The sequence below is a fragment of the Hoplias malabaricus genome, chromosome Y (assembly GCF_029633855.1).
Source record: "Hoplias malabaricus isolate fHopMal1 chromosome Y, fHopMal1.hap1, whole genome shotgun sequence".
NCBI lineage: Eukaryota > Metazoa > Chordata > Actinopteri > Characiformes > Erythrinidae > Hoplias > Hoplias malabaricus.
Genome location: NC_089820.1, coordinates 52,979,574 through 52,994,022, shown reverse-complemented (window position 1 = coordinate 52,994,022; position 14,449 = coordinate 52,979,574). Strand labels below are relative to the sequence as shown.

Below are 14,449 nucleotides of genomic sequence, written 5' to 3'. Positions count from 1 at the left end.
TGGTCAATTTTGGTGTTCATCCAAATCTTGCACAGTTTCAGACACAAATTTATTTCTTGTGATATTCCCCTTCCTTTGGGTGCCGTATATCCTCATAAATGGTTTATATATTAAGAAAGACATCTTGATTTAATTGCATACATGAAGTATGGTCTTAATCTTTTGCTTGGCATTTGTGCATCTACCTCCAGTTCACTCACCGCCTGCTTATTGATGGTGAGCATATTAGCAGATCCTCTGTGGACCTGTGTAATTTCAGATCCATCCTTGTGCTCAGAAGAGCATGGATAGAGATCAGCTTTAAAAATCTATGCGTTTCACACCCAATTAAAACTTTAATCACTGGTTCCAGCATCTGAGCCAAAAGCTCACCGGCTTTTGAAAAATCCTTTGTGTGTCTAATGAGAATGCGTGGGCGTTTGTTGGAGTTTGGTTTGGAGGTTGAATGCCAGGTTAAAGGTAAATTTTAAGAAGCAATCAGGCTGGTGTCACTTTGTGGCTAGACCCCTGAATTTTAAAGAAGCGCAATCTTAGCTCTGACATTTGGCCCCTAGTTATCAGCCCAGCTAATTAAAGATGAGGGAAGCTTCTGGAGGGGGCTGTGGCCTCCTCTCCTTCATTTCTCTACCTCTCTACCTTTACTTTCCTCCCCATCTCTCCACCCTCCTGCATGTCTCCGAGTTCACGCTGCCCTCTTTAATCACCTCTCGTCTAATTTAAAGTGACATCTCATTTAGGCTGAATATGTATCCTTTAGCGCTCAGCCTACAGGTATTTGAATGAAATGCCAGTTTTCTGTTAATTCTCAAATTTAGTTTGTTATCAGTTAAATGCTTTTGAAATGACTTGGTTCATAGTTTTAGCACTAGCTGCACTCCTTTGAATTCTAGTTGCGTTTTGTATTTTCTTGGTGCATATTACAAATTACATAGACTACGCCATTTCATGTTGGGATTTTAATCAAAACTGTCAAAACTGAAGTAAATATAAGTGCCGTTTCTCAAAGTAATATCCCACTCTATTTTTAATAAATGTTTGATTCAGAACCTTTGAATTTGTGAAAGATGTCCATAAGCCTGCTGAGCAATCTCTTAAACGATGCAATAATCATAAAGTAATATATACACTCTCAGAACAAAAAAGTATGGTAGATGTAAATTAATGATCACTAAATATACACACAATGTAAAAGGAACTTTAAAAGTACCACAGGGTAGATTTAAAGTCCAGTTGTGTTCCCTAAAGGTACATTACCTTCTCTTCTCCAGACAGAGAGGCGAAGAGTTGTAAACAATTATTACAGAACTGTGTAAAATAAAATAACATAATAAAAGTCCTGGGGATGAAAAGCGGTGTATGAATTCAATAAAATTTTAAAATTCGTCATTAAAATATAATAAGGTGCAGTTAAGTTGTGTGGTATGCACCCAGAAAAACCTTCTATTTAGTGAATTCAGAGACATTAATGAAACACACATAGCTGTATAACCCCGACTGATACAGTGGGACATGGAATCAGTGGAATATAAGTGTTGAGGCTGTTACAGTTCCAATCGAAGGTATGGGAAACAAACAAATAAAAAAATCGAATCATTTGTAAACAGGCAATAACACACTGCTTCTTTTGTTTTGTTGTTTAATTGTAACAGAGTTGTAATAATGACCTTTCCTCTGGTTCTACAGTTACTTCATCCTGAACAAGCGGACGGGTTTCCTGGTCATAAAGGAGAGCGCCCCCCCTGGGAGCTACGAGTTCCAGGTGCGAGTGTCTGATGGGGAGTGGCCGGACGCAGTGTCCAGTGTGGTTGTGCGGGTTCGAGAGCTTCGCGATGATGTCATCTATAACTCTGCCTCTCTTCGCCTCACAGGTTTGCCTTATCCTCTTAGTTTTCACCTTAAGAGGATGTTGCTTTGATCATTCAAAAGGTCCTTAGTGTGTAGGAGTTACTATTATTAAAGAAACCCTTGAAGACAATTTGCTTTTGACGTCTGGTTCCTATCACCACCTCTGGGAACATGTTTGACTGTGAAGCGCTTCACATCAAAGCGGTGTGAATAAGTGTTAGGGGCTGGATTCCCCTTTAAAACACAAGTTCAGGCATGTGTGTCTGAACACATTGACATCTAGTGATTAAGTTATTACAGTGAACAATCGAAAAGTTTATTCCCGCTCCTGAAAAAAGTTAGTGTTCCGGGGATAGGAGGTTTCCTTAGGCCACTGGTGATATGTTAATTGATGATAATGTGCAAAAACTGCAGATTAGCCTATTTTAATTGTAAATTGTGCATGTCCTAATAAGATTCCCAGAGCTTTAAACCAAAATTTTATAAGCTTTGAGGAGGGCTGACATAAGTTGATTTAAGCCGTAGCTGTCACATGATGGCACATATCTTCGGTAATGACACTGGTTTAGCTTTAGCATGCATATCGGATCAGACGGGAGAGCCGGCATTAGTGCTGCTCCTGTCTCACGCCACTGTAGTGGAATCTACAGCTTCGCCGGCATGGGGCTGGAGGCTTTACGTCCATCAGCATTTTAATAGAAGACAGTACATTTCCCTGTGAGAGAAGGGCTTTGAAATTGGGTTACGACTGAAGGAGTTTACGATTTGAGGGTTATTAAAATGAACAACGAAAAAAGAGGAGGAGACAGAGATAGAAAATAAGACGTCATAACCTATATAAGCTGATAAAAGGATTTCCACGAGAGGAGCTGCTGAATTTAAGCTGTACAGATTGTTTGTATATGTGCGGCCTTAATTTTAAGGTTTTTTTTTTCTTTATGCATGCTGCTACAGCAATCTGTTCCCATCTTTAATTTCTTAGCATCTTATTGGGTTTTGCCAGGCCTCCTCCAGCTATTCTTATTGCATGTTTTGTTTGATTGTTTAAGGGAGACTGGGATGGAAGCATTAATCACATGTACATTGCCAGCAATAAGCCTGGAGTATTAAAGGGCCTATAGCATGGAAATTTAAGTACATTTTTGTTTCGGAAATAAAAATATATAGGCAATAGAGCGGCACGGCGGCGCAGCAGGTAGTGATTCCCGCTCCAGGTGACTGTTTGTGAGGAGCGTGGTGTGTTCTCCCTGTGTCCGCGTGGGTTTCCTCCGGGTGCTCCAGTTTCCTCCCACAGTCCAAAAACACACGCTGGTAGGTGGATTGGTGACTCAAAAGTGTCCGTAGGTGTGAGTGAATGTGTGTGTGTCTGTGTTGCCCTGTGAAGGACTGGCGCCCCCTCCAGGGTGTATTCCCGTCTTGCGCCCAATGATTCCAGGTAGGCTCTGGACCCACCGTGACCCTGAACTGGATAAGTGCTTACAGATAATGAATGAATGAGGCAATAGAGTGCGATATTAAACATGCTTCAAATTTATCGTTATTACGATGTCAAAAAATTAACACATTTAGTTTAACCCCTACTGCTCCGGCTCATCATAAAACATAGTTCTTTACAGACTGCTTTATATATGAAGCACAGTATAAGAGAGCCAATCAGAAAATAAGGCATTCACACATATAATGGCAGCCTGTATAACAGTTATAAACAGAGGTCATCTTATTTTTAAATGTAGCTCATTTTGTCACATTGTCAGAACGGGTCCAAAGAAGTACTGACAGTTATGCAGCTTGTTGTATTATGTGTACTTGTCCAGGTCGTGATGTATCCATCACTTTTAAATGAATCATGTATCCTTTTACGAAGTGCTTTAGCCATTTGCCGATAAGCAATTGGTCCAGTTTTGAGTTTCAGATGGCAGCATCAACATCTGTCAGGGCTCAAGTCTAACCATCAGGTTCAGTTTCACAGACAAACAGCGTCTGTCTATAGGGGTGGGACTGTGAGTGTGTGCTTGTACTTCACATAACAAACCCTCCCCCCTTCCCAGCATCTCCCTTGCTCTTCATCCTAGAGCCCTATCCAAACAATGACTTTGAATCCCCGTGTGGAGGGAAATGGAAAGCCCCACTCATAGTATTACTAGTATTACTTGCAGCCTCCTTGACATTTGAAATCCCATTTCAAGAACAAATGTTGAAAGCAATAAGGCCCTTTTTAATTCTGCTTTGCAGAGATTAAGGCTCTTTGTGTGCAAAACTTGCGGGCGAAATTGATTGAAAGGTGAAATGTGGTAAACCAAGATGCAGAGTAAAGTCCTTGAAACACCCACGTTGGCTCCCGGAGACAGTGAAAGCCACACATACACACACACACACACACACACACTCACTAAAATACATATACTAACACACCCTTCCTTCTTCATCCCCTTGCCTCCATCTCTCCCCACTCACACATGCCTCGCGTTTTCCACATTCTCCAGAAATACACGGCATGAAAAGCCCTTGGCTGTTTGAGGTGGAACTTTTTAAGGCTGCTAACTGCTTATCCGACTGTGGGCTTATCTTTAACAATTTTTTTTTAAATATCTCATCTCCTTTGATCCTCATCTCCCTTACTCCCCCTGAATTCTGCACACTTCCCCACCACTATCACCCACCCATGCCCTCCCCCACCCTGACAGACTTTGTAAGATCAATAAAAAAAGAGAAATTGGGAAAATATCTTCAGTCATTCCTTGGGATTAGCGCTCCAATCCCTGCTCTTTCTTAAGGTGGTATTGATGGTCTCTCAGTCGCAATTGCCCTCCAAGCCACTGCAGCACCCACTACTTAAGATGAAAAGTCAGCGTGTACAGTGCAGAAGTCAGAGACTGTTTATTCAATTTCTAGTGTGTGTTAAAAACTAGTAATTCATTTTTTTTATTATTATTTTTTTTTCAATGTAGGGACACAGGTAGAAAATGGGGAAAAAAAAATACCTCCACCCCGTCTCCACCCTTTTCTTGTATTCATTTATCCAACGGAGGGGGTTTCTGGCTTCATACGCATTCATAAACCAACCTGAACTCTGAACTCTTCCCCAAATACTTAGTCCTAGCTACAGTTTATAGAGTTTTATAAAGAAACTAGATGGTAGTTTTACTGAGCGTCTTGGAAAATCTGACACAATTCTTTTAAGAAGTTGGATTGTCACACTTCTTTTTTCATTCAAAAACTCAGGAGTCTTCATAATTTTATTTTATTTTTATTGAATGTAACCTCTTTTTTTAATAAGTTGCTTTTTACAGACATACAATTATTATTTTTGTAAGATTATTGTGATTGTGATTGGTAAAGTAAATCTAAAATGGTTTTGTACCGACTCAAAAATGCAGAATTCGTAAAATAAATATCTATATATAAAAAAATTAAAATTGGGTTTATAGCGTGTACTGTAAAGCTTGTTCAACCCGGCAACAGTTTTCCAGCTATGCATTTGTGTGCAAGCGTCGGTCAATTCATATATAAGGTCATATGTGTTTAGACTTTAAGCGCAACACCAGATTTCAGAAACCAACCTGCCTGTGCTATGAGTTGCATTGTAATGCTAGCATACTCATTGGAATGACTGTGGCTCCTTCCAGACTTGTGTGAGTGTGAATAATACTTGTTTGGGTGTACGGAGGTACACATTGTGTGTGATAGCCATGGAAACGGAGAGTGGCATGAACTGCGTCCAAATCAAACCCAGCAGCCATCCGAGACTGTCAGGTTGAAGCCCTGGCTGTTGTGTGGTTATGATGGGACTGGACAGTCGGTTCCTCCACTCAGCTCCATTTCATTCAGCTAATCACCGTCTCCGCCTGGCCTCCTGCCCACATCTCCTCCCTGACTGACACTCCTCGGGCTCTAATGATTCTCTCCATGCTGCTCAGGTGAGCCGGGACACAGAGCCAAAGCCTGCCGTCAGAAGCGGGATTTAGAGCTATAAAAGAGAAAGAAGGCAAAGACTCTCTTTTACCCACTTGCGTAGCAGGTCAAAAGTTTGGGGATATATTGCCTTCAGTGACATTTGTTAATTTTCATTGTAGTTTCTATGGAAAAAAAAATGTAAAAAAGGTTTGAAATATAACATGGCTACTGATATGTAGTTTGTAAAATTAGCATCATTCTACATTGGCCACAGTGGAGCTCCAGGGTCCTCGGGTTGTGGGTTTAAATCCGGTCTCAAATCACGGTCTGTGAAGAGATGTATGTGTGTGCAAGTGGGTTTCCTTCGGATGTTCTGGTTTCCTCCCACTGTCCACAAATGCTTTGGAGGCTGGATTGGCTATTCAACAGTTTCTCTGTGAGTGTGTGTGTGTGTGTGTGTGATACCCTGTGATGGACTGGTGTCCTGTCCGGGGGTGTGTTCCTTATGCTAAGTGTTTCCGCATCGGCGTCGAACCCCCGAAAAAACCCTTGACAGTATAACACAGTTACAGAAAAATAATAAGTCAAACTAAATCAACATGTGCACATCAAAACTACCTTTAACTAACGTTGAATCTGAGTGAACAGATAACTCCAATCATTCAAACTCTCAGACAGTGTAGACACCATAGATCGATACACCCCATACACCCACATCCACAATGTCCTTGTTCTCAGAAACCCTCTTTCACTCAGAAGGGGCTTGTTCATTTGCTGATTAGTGGGATCAGGTGCGTTAGAGCAGGGAAACAGCAAGGAGCAAGGAAAATAGACATGGACAGTGGTGCTCACTGGTGCTTAATATTCTTATTAAGAACCATCAAGTCGATTCTGAGTCTCGGTGACCATATGAGCGGTGCTTTCCCAGAATATCTTGTCTTTGGGTTGGCTCTTAAGCTTTTTAATTGCTTGTTTACGATTTCCCCGATCGCCTTAAATCAGGTCGTCTTTTTCCTGTTTTACTTTCAGCTGTTCCAAGCATTATTTTCTTTTCTGGTGAATTGATTCATCCACTCCAAGACCTAGATTTTTGAGTTTGTACAGAATTTCTAATGGTGCAAATTTAGTTTCCAATTTCCTCTCAGCCTTTCACATATATTTAACCATTTTTTTTGACTTGTGTTTACCTTACTTTGGCTTCAGTGTTGAGGGTAACATGATTTATAGTAACATTAAAACAATGCTTTTTGTTTTCTTCTACCGTTTTTATTTTAATCACATTACAGTTGCTGACTTAATCAGAGTTAGTCAACTAAAAATATCAGACTTAATGTTTTTTTCAGGAACGGCTCTGTAGGCGTTATATTGTATTTTCTAGTTGGTATAGATTTGTAGGGGTTTTTCAGAGAAAGTTTGGAGTAAAGTTTAGTGAGATTATATATTGAGAGGAGAAATGCATGATCTGTAACTGATTACATTTTCTGAGCAATGACACCATCATTCATTCATTCATTCATTCATTCATTCATTATCTGTAAGCACTTATCCAGTTCAGGGTCGCGGTGGGTCCAGAGCCTACCTGGAATCATTGGGCGCAAGGCAGGAACACACCCTGGAGGGGGCACCAGTTCTTCACAGGGCAACACACACTCACACATTCACTCACACACTCACACCTACGGACACTTTTAAGTCGCCAATCCACCTACCAACGTGTGTTTTTGGACTGTGGGAGGACACCGGAGCACCCGGAGGAAACCCACGCGGAAACGAGGAGAACACAATGACACCATCATTTATGAGATAAATGTTTTTTAGTGTGTCTTTTTGTCTTACTCTCTACATGTAGTTTTAATATGCCCCATGAAATGTAAAAGTCATCTGGACTGAAGTTTTGTTGGATTTATTTATATTTTTCCCCCTATTAATCAGTGAATACGGTTATTAAGCTGAGCCAGGTCAAGTTCATTTATACTGGGCTACATGTTTTAAACTTAGTGCTCTGGGCTGAACTCTGACATAACGCTGTCAAACTATATTCAAGCTTGGGCTGAAATTTCAGGCTTGATTAAAGATCTGCTTCAAAAGAGTTGGAAACCACCGCTACACATCAGGATCCATTGCAGCTGTCAGTGTCCCTGATATCATTAATGCCCTCTGGGCATTTTCTCCAACATGTTCTTGCCCTGGCTGTGTGCTATGAAGCATCAGTACAGTTCTGGAAGCCCCCTGTCTGCAAATGGCCTTGGGGTTTCTCTCTGCCCAGGGACAATCTGAGTTAAACATAGGGCATCTCTCTGGGACTACCATGTCCTCTGGAGCAGCTGGTCACTGCTGTCCAGAACACACCCAGAAATTAAGGCATACCAATTTGAGTGGTCTTCTGGCTGCAAGTTGGAAACCTCTGTCCGGCTTTGGCCCTCGTCTGACAGCTCGGGGCATCTAGCATATATCAGACTGAAGCAGGACATTAGCCACTGTTAGCACTGTTTGACCGTAACGTCCGGTTATTGGTCGCTAAGTTTGTCTGGCTACATCACCAGCTGTGACCATGACAGTGGAGAATTGCCATCACAATCCCCATGGTGACAGCAGAAGACTGCAAATTGCACAAGTCTGCAGTTTTGAGTTTTTGTGATGTGGCCTGTCAGCCAGAGTTTGGAAGGGCGGCCACAGCTGACTGCTAACTTCACTTAATGACAGTGCCATGTGTTGACGAGGGGATAACGTGAGCATGCATTTTTCATGAGCGCTGTTCTCCAGTTGCTGACCCCTACTGGTCCCCTTCTGGATTAAACATGAAGCCTTTCTTTGATTCTGCTGGGTCTGGGGTCTTTGTGCTTGCATCAAGCTGTGATAACAGCAAACATGCAAAGCGCTAACGAGGGGGACTGGGATGAACCAAACTGAAGAGATGCTGCTGAAATTTAAGTTCCATTGAAATGGATTGTGTTTATACAACTATATTTACAAAAAAAAAACATGACCCTAAATGAGCTTTCCAGAATCCCCTGGTTCAGACCCCTAACAAGCACGCCCTGGGCAACAGTGGCAGGAAAAAGAATAAGAAAGAAACAGTGATAGGAACCTAGACTCAGAAGGGCAGTTTTCTTTCTGTGGGACATACGAGATAAACAAAGGGGAACTGCATTCCAACTAATCAAATTAAACACAATCACTTGGATCAGACACAGGAGAAATCCTTTAAATAAAACATAGACTTATATTAGAAGTTAAAGATTTCTTGTCAGAACGAGTTCAAGTGAACACTTAATTACACTCACTGTCCAGTTTTTTAAAACACCTTTTGTAGATCCATCTAGCTGATGTACACATGAGACTGTAGGCCATATGTTGATGCAGAGTGTGTGGTGGTCATTTGTTTATAGTCTTCAATCAGTGGTCAGTGTCTGACTACAGAAATCTAATACATTCATTATGCTTATTTTTTTATTGATGTGTTTATTGCAGCTTAGAAAGCTACAGTTTTCAGCTTTTTTTTTATAAAACATTCATTCATCCATTCATTCATTATCTGTAAGCGCTTATCCAGTTCAGGGTCGCGGTGGGTCCAGAGCCTACCTGGAATCATTGGGCGCAAGGCGGGAATACACCCTGGAGGGGGCGCCAGTCCTTCACAGGGCAACACACACACACACATTCAGACCTACGGACACTTTTGAGTCGCCAGTCCACCTACCAACGTGTGGTTTTGGACTGTGGGAGGAAACCCATGCGGACACAGAGAGAACACACCACACTCCACACAGACAGTCACCCGGAGTGGGAATCAAACCCACAGATGTATGCTCTATATGAATATTCTGGCAGTGGCCCATTGTCGTGGTATCTTTAATTCAGATTGTACAGATTGTACTGAAACCGAAGAGCATGCACGGACTGCATTATTCATTCATTCATTCATTGTCTGTAACCGCTTATCTAGCTCAGGGTCACAGTACGCCCAGAGCCTACCTAGATTCACTGGGCAACACACAGTTACACATTCACTGGGAGAACACACTCAGAACTCCTCACAGACAGTCCTTCACAGACTGTCCGTTATTAAACTACACATAATAATAGAAATTGAAAGTTGAGTGATGACTCCCTATTCATTACAATTTCTGGGAATTCCAGAAGAGGATTCACATGACTAAAGGCACTTAATATATGTTTGTGTGTTTGTCTTCTCAGACATCACTGCTAAGGAGTTCATGGAGCGGCGAGGGGGTTTACGTAGCAGATACGAGCTGCTGGGAGACTTCCTGTCAGAGATGCTGTCTGTAGGACAGGACGACATTAACATCTTCAGCATCATGGAGGCCCGGGACAGGATGGTGGATGTTCGCTTCGCTGTGCATAGCACCCCTTTCCTGCGAGCCGAAAGACTGCACGGGTACCTCGCAGCACACAAACAGAAGGTAAGGTGTCAACAAGTATGTATGGACGTGGCCGACTGTTGGTGAAGTGTACAATGCAATAAACAATGGAAGATTTGCTTTTAATTTGTAGCTTGCGTTGCAGGGGCTGACTGCGGCTGAGCAGTATGCGTTCAACATAATTGCGAAATAATACTTTTGTTCCCTGCTCTTTCTTCTCGTAAGTGCCAGAAATAGTCATCTATGAAATCGGTTCCTACTTTTTTAAGTTGTTTCTCTTTGTAAAATCTGTTTGCATTGTAATTAATTGCATCGCCTCTGGCAAGTTATGGGCTAGCTTTGTCTGTGAATACAGCTATAAATACACGGATTGTCAAGGAACACAAATAGAAATTGAAGAATTCAACAGTTGGATCTGCAGTCTCAATTACCCCAGCTGACACCGCTGTCACTCGCCCCTGTTGAAAGCTGAGCTACATCACCTTCAGCGCACAGAAATAAGCTGGAGAACCTTGCTTCAGCTTAATTACTCTGCTTAAAAAGTCTTTGGGGATTGTTGTGCCACAGGCTGTCCTTTTGTTTGTGCGGAACAAGAACGTACGTGCTTCTCATCCTCTAGCATGAAGCTAGCTAACCCCAGAGAAGAGGAGGAGGAGGAGAGCTTCAGGTGCCATTTGCCATCTCTTCATTTGAATGCGTTCGGGCCCCGGAGGGAAGACATTGATCAGAATGAGATGTGAAGCGTGACGTGGTGAGTGAGCGATTGAGAAAGAAGGAACAGGGAGAGAGAGCGAGGGAAGAAGGAGAGCAGAGATGTGTTGGAGGAGGAGGATGAGGAAAGCCTGCGAAGGTTGGGGTTATTAATGTTTGGAATCTTAATGCCAAGAAATACCAGACAGAAAGCACACTCGCTTCTCTTATTCTCCCTTATTCCCTCTCTTTCTCACACACTCATTCTCCCTCACTCCTTTTTCCTTGTCTCTCTCTCTTTTTTTCTTTTCCTCGCTCTCTTGCCTCTGTTCATTCTTCCTTTCATTACTCAGAACTGAAAGTTGGAGTGGGAGAAAGCAAATGTTTATCTAGATGGACTCATTAATATGGAGCGGGTGCTTCGCTCCACCTGTTGTAATTGGAGAAGCCTCTGAAAGGATGAAACTGTTTTGAAGCTGCTGCTGCTGCTGTTGTTGTTGTTGTTGTTGTTGTCTTTCGAGAAGATTAAAAATTTGACTCGTGTAGGAAGCGAAAAAAAGGCCTTTTCTTAGAAATAGACTATCTCAGAATTTCAGAACACCTGTTGTATTAATTAATGTTATTTGATTCATTTTAATTAAGCAGCATAAATTGATATAAACTGGATGCCGCAGACTTTCAAAAATAAAGGGTAGTGGTTGTTATATTACTTTGTCATTTTACTAATGCTTTTATGGCATTCAAAATTAACCTAAAAAAAAATCTGGAACATTTCGAAACTAGACGACAAAAGCTATTTGTGTTTTATTTTATTTATTTATTTATTTTATTTTTTACAGTTGTAGTCCTCAGCCTTGAGGTTGGATCTCTTTTCAAAAATAGCAAGCATTTCGGTCGTGAAGTTTGTTATAATTAGATTTTTGTTGTTTGACAGCTTTCTCGCTTAATGTGGAACCACTGACTTCTAATTTGGAAATTTCTGACTTCTGCTCATAACTTTTACATTTTTTACAGCTCCCTACACCTGTCAGACGTAGCTGTTTTAGCTCTCCGCCTTTAAAGGACTCAAATCTGAGATGTGGATTGAAGGGGAGAGACTGAGCATGCGGAGATCTGCATGCACACACTAAAGCCTCTCCGAATCTGGTGTAATTGCGTGGCTCTATTTTTGGCGGTTGCGACGGCTGTTTGTGGGTTGGGTGAAGTAGGGCATGATATGAGCTCAGAACGGATGATGAGAGGAACACGGAGACAGAGAGGGCCCCTTGTGTCTCTGACTTTAAATGGTGCTTAATCCTCTTCCATGATCTTTCAGAGCCTAAAGCCTTTCGCATCTTTCTCTGCTTTCAGTCCTATAGCCTCCAACACCCACCACAAACACAACCACCGCACCTCAAACCCCAACAACCGCTCTCCACACTCACGTCAGGGTTTTGAAGGGGCCCCGGATTCCCCTGTGGCTCTGCTGGGATAAGGAATCGGATCAAGGTGCGCGTTACTTGTCTCCCAGGGGTTCGTTCTTTCCATCTTGCCCCTTTAACCCCCTCCCAAACACACATGCACACACACACAAACCCATTTATGAAGTGTCAGAAACTGTGGAAATGCTCACTGACGTGTGGAATAAAAGAAGAGGAAACCTCTCCCACCCCTGTGGTGCTCCAGAGCTGTGATTGAAGGAGGCTGAGAGACGAATGTGTGAAAAACAGAAAAAGCTGCTCATTTGCGGAGAAGCTTGTGTTCTGCTGCATGTTAGAGGTGAAATAAATGACCAGTCACAGCAAATGAGGTGCGATATTAGATGTGTTTTATTACACACAGCAGAATAATTGTCACTTACTATCTGATAATAATTAAAATATGATTTCCAACTAAAAACGTAGACAAGAACGGAGCGGAACCTGTGCGGAATAAATGGCGTTGTGGATGTTGTTTATGCTTTTTCTCAAGTTACTGAATCTTACCTGTGAAGTTATAGAGGGCTTGTGTAATTAGTGTCATTTCATACATCATACACACATTTATAACCACTGCTCCAAATCTCAGACATCTTCAAAAGTGCAGTCACAGTGCAATGAAAAACAGTGCTGGGGGAGTTTGTGGGAATTGAGGTGGAAACTGTTGCTGAGTTCCTTAGCACTGTCTGGAGCCTGCTCTGGCTCTTAATCCACTGGTGCCTCTGCGCAGGTGGTTTCACGACAAGAAAGGTGACAAGGAATAATGATAATTAGAGGAAATCCGCTTTCGGGCGACGGCAAAGCAGCCGCAGTCATTTTTACCGAACTATCGCTCACTCAGAGACTCTGTCAGAAAGCAGGAGTAATTACAAGCGGAATGAAAGAGTGCGGAGTCTAGATTCTGCCCTTTTCTGCTCAGCTTTGTCTCGTCCTGCAGTTCTTTTCTGAGACTTTTTTTGGACGGTTTGAAACGACTCATGCGGCTGTGGTGATTGCGAGCGTTGTCCTGCTGGTTGCCACACCTGTTGCTCATTAGAAAAGGCATTACTGTGGTGGTGGAGCAATCTGAGACAGAGGGGCTCTGCGGTGTGTGTGATGTTACTGTTCTTCCATCGAGTGTGTTGTTCTGCTCTTCGTGCCCCTGCCAGGCTACCTCTCTTCCTCCATGTGAATCATCCTCCTCGCTTAGTGCACTCGCTCCAGTTTTTCTTTCTAGTTCCCCAGCCACAATATGCTTAGTAAAAAGGCATGTCACATTCAAACATGCAAAGGAAAGGCTGATCAAGCCACAGGTCCGACCTAAAGCCAGTGACAGACAAAAAAAATGTTTCTTTCTCTTCTGTTCTCTTGTACTTTGTTCCCATCTGCATGCATGGATCTCGTTCCCCCGTTCTGCACCTCCCGGGGGTGTCCTTCTGTGCTATCATCCTGCCTCTGTGGACTGGCTGCCCTTGGGGAATTGTGGGTATTGTAGTTCTTGTCCCAGTGGGCCCTTTCAGAAAGCACTGTTTGGAAGCGGGATGACAGTGGCATCGGGCACCCAGCGCCTCTGCCATGTGGAGACAGCCGCAGGATAGAGAGAGAGATAAAAAGGGGGGAGGGGCTAGGAAAGGGTAGAGGATTGGGGCAAGAGGAGAGAAAAAAAGAGCAAAAAAGTGGGAACATAAAAGAGGAAATGCAAGAGAAAGGAAGGGAAAAATTCAAATGAATAGAGCACAGAAAAACAGAAAGAGCGAGAGAGACGTATATAGAGGGAGAAAGTGGTTGAAGGTGAGAGAAGAAAGGGATGATAAGAATTCTTCATCTGGCTATGGTCTCTCTCTTACGTACTCACTCACTCTCGAGTTTCCCCTGCTCTTTCTGGTCAGTATGTGAGGGTGGGCCTGGTTGGATGTTTCTAAGCACAGATGAAATGAAACCTCTTCTGCAGTGGTTAACCTCACAGGTAATACATGCAAATCACCCCCTCAGCAGGCATTAGCACATGAAAGTGGCAGTTAGAGGCCCATGCGCCCGAGCTGGCCCACACTTTGTATGTTAAACAGAAAGCCCCTCAGGCCAGGGGGATGCTGGCAGGAAGCTGGGACGGTAAGCTAAGAGGGCACTGGATGTTTAGCTCCTGGTGTCGCTGACCGTTTTAACCGTTAAATATCATACATTCGAGCGGTGACAGAAGCTCAG

The 14,449-nt window shown here is 42.7% G+C and overlaps 1 protein-coding gene across 1 annotated transcript in view; it reads left to right on the top strand.

Annotated features, from left to right (window-relative positions):
* Window positions 1–14,449, top strand: part of LOC136678457 (neural-cadherin-like) — a 176,267-nt gene that overhangs the window by 91,006 nt on the left and 70,812 nt on the right. Inside the window, exons 20-21 of the mRNA XM_066656510.1 lie at window positions 1,684–1,868; window positions 9,937–10,163. Coding sequence (XP_066512607.1) covers window positions 1,684–1,868; window positions 9,937–10,163 — 412 coding nt within the window. The remainder of the gene's footprint in view (window positions 1–1,683; window positions 1,869–9,936; window positions 10,164–14,449) is intronic.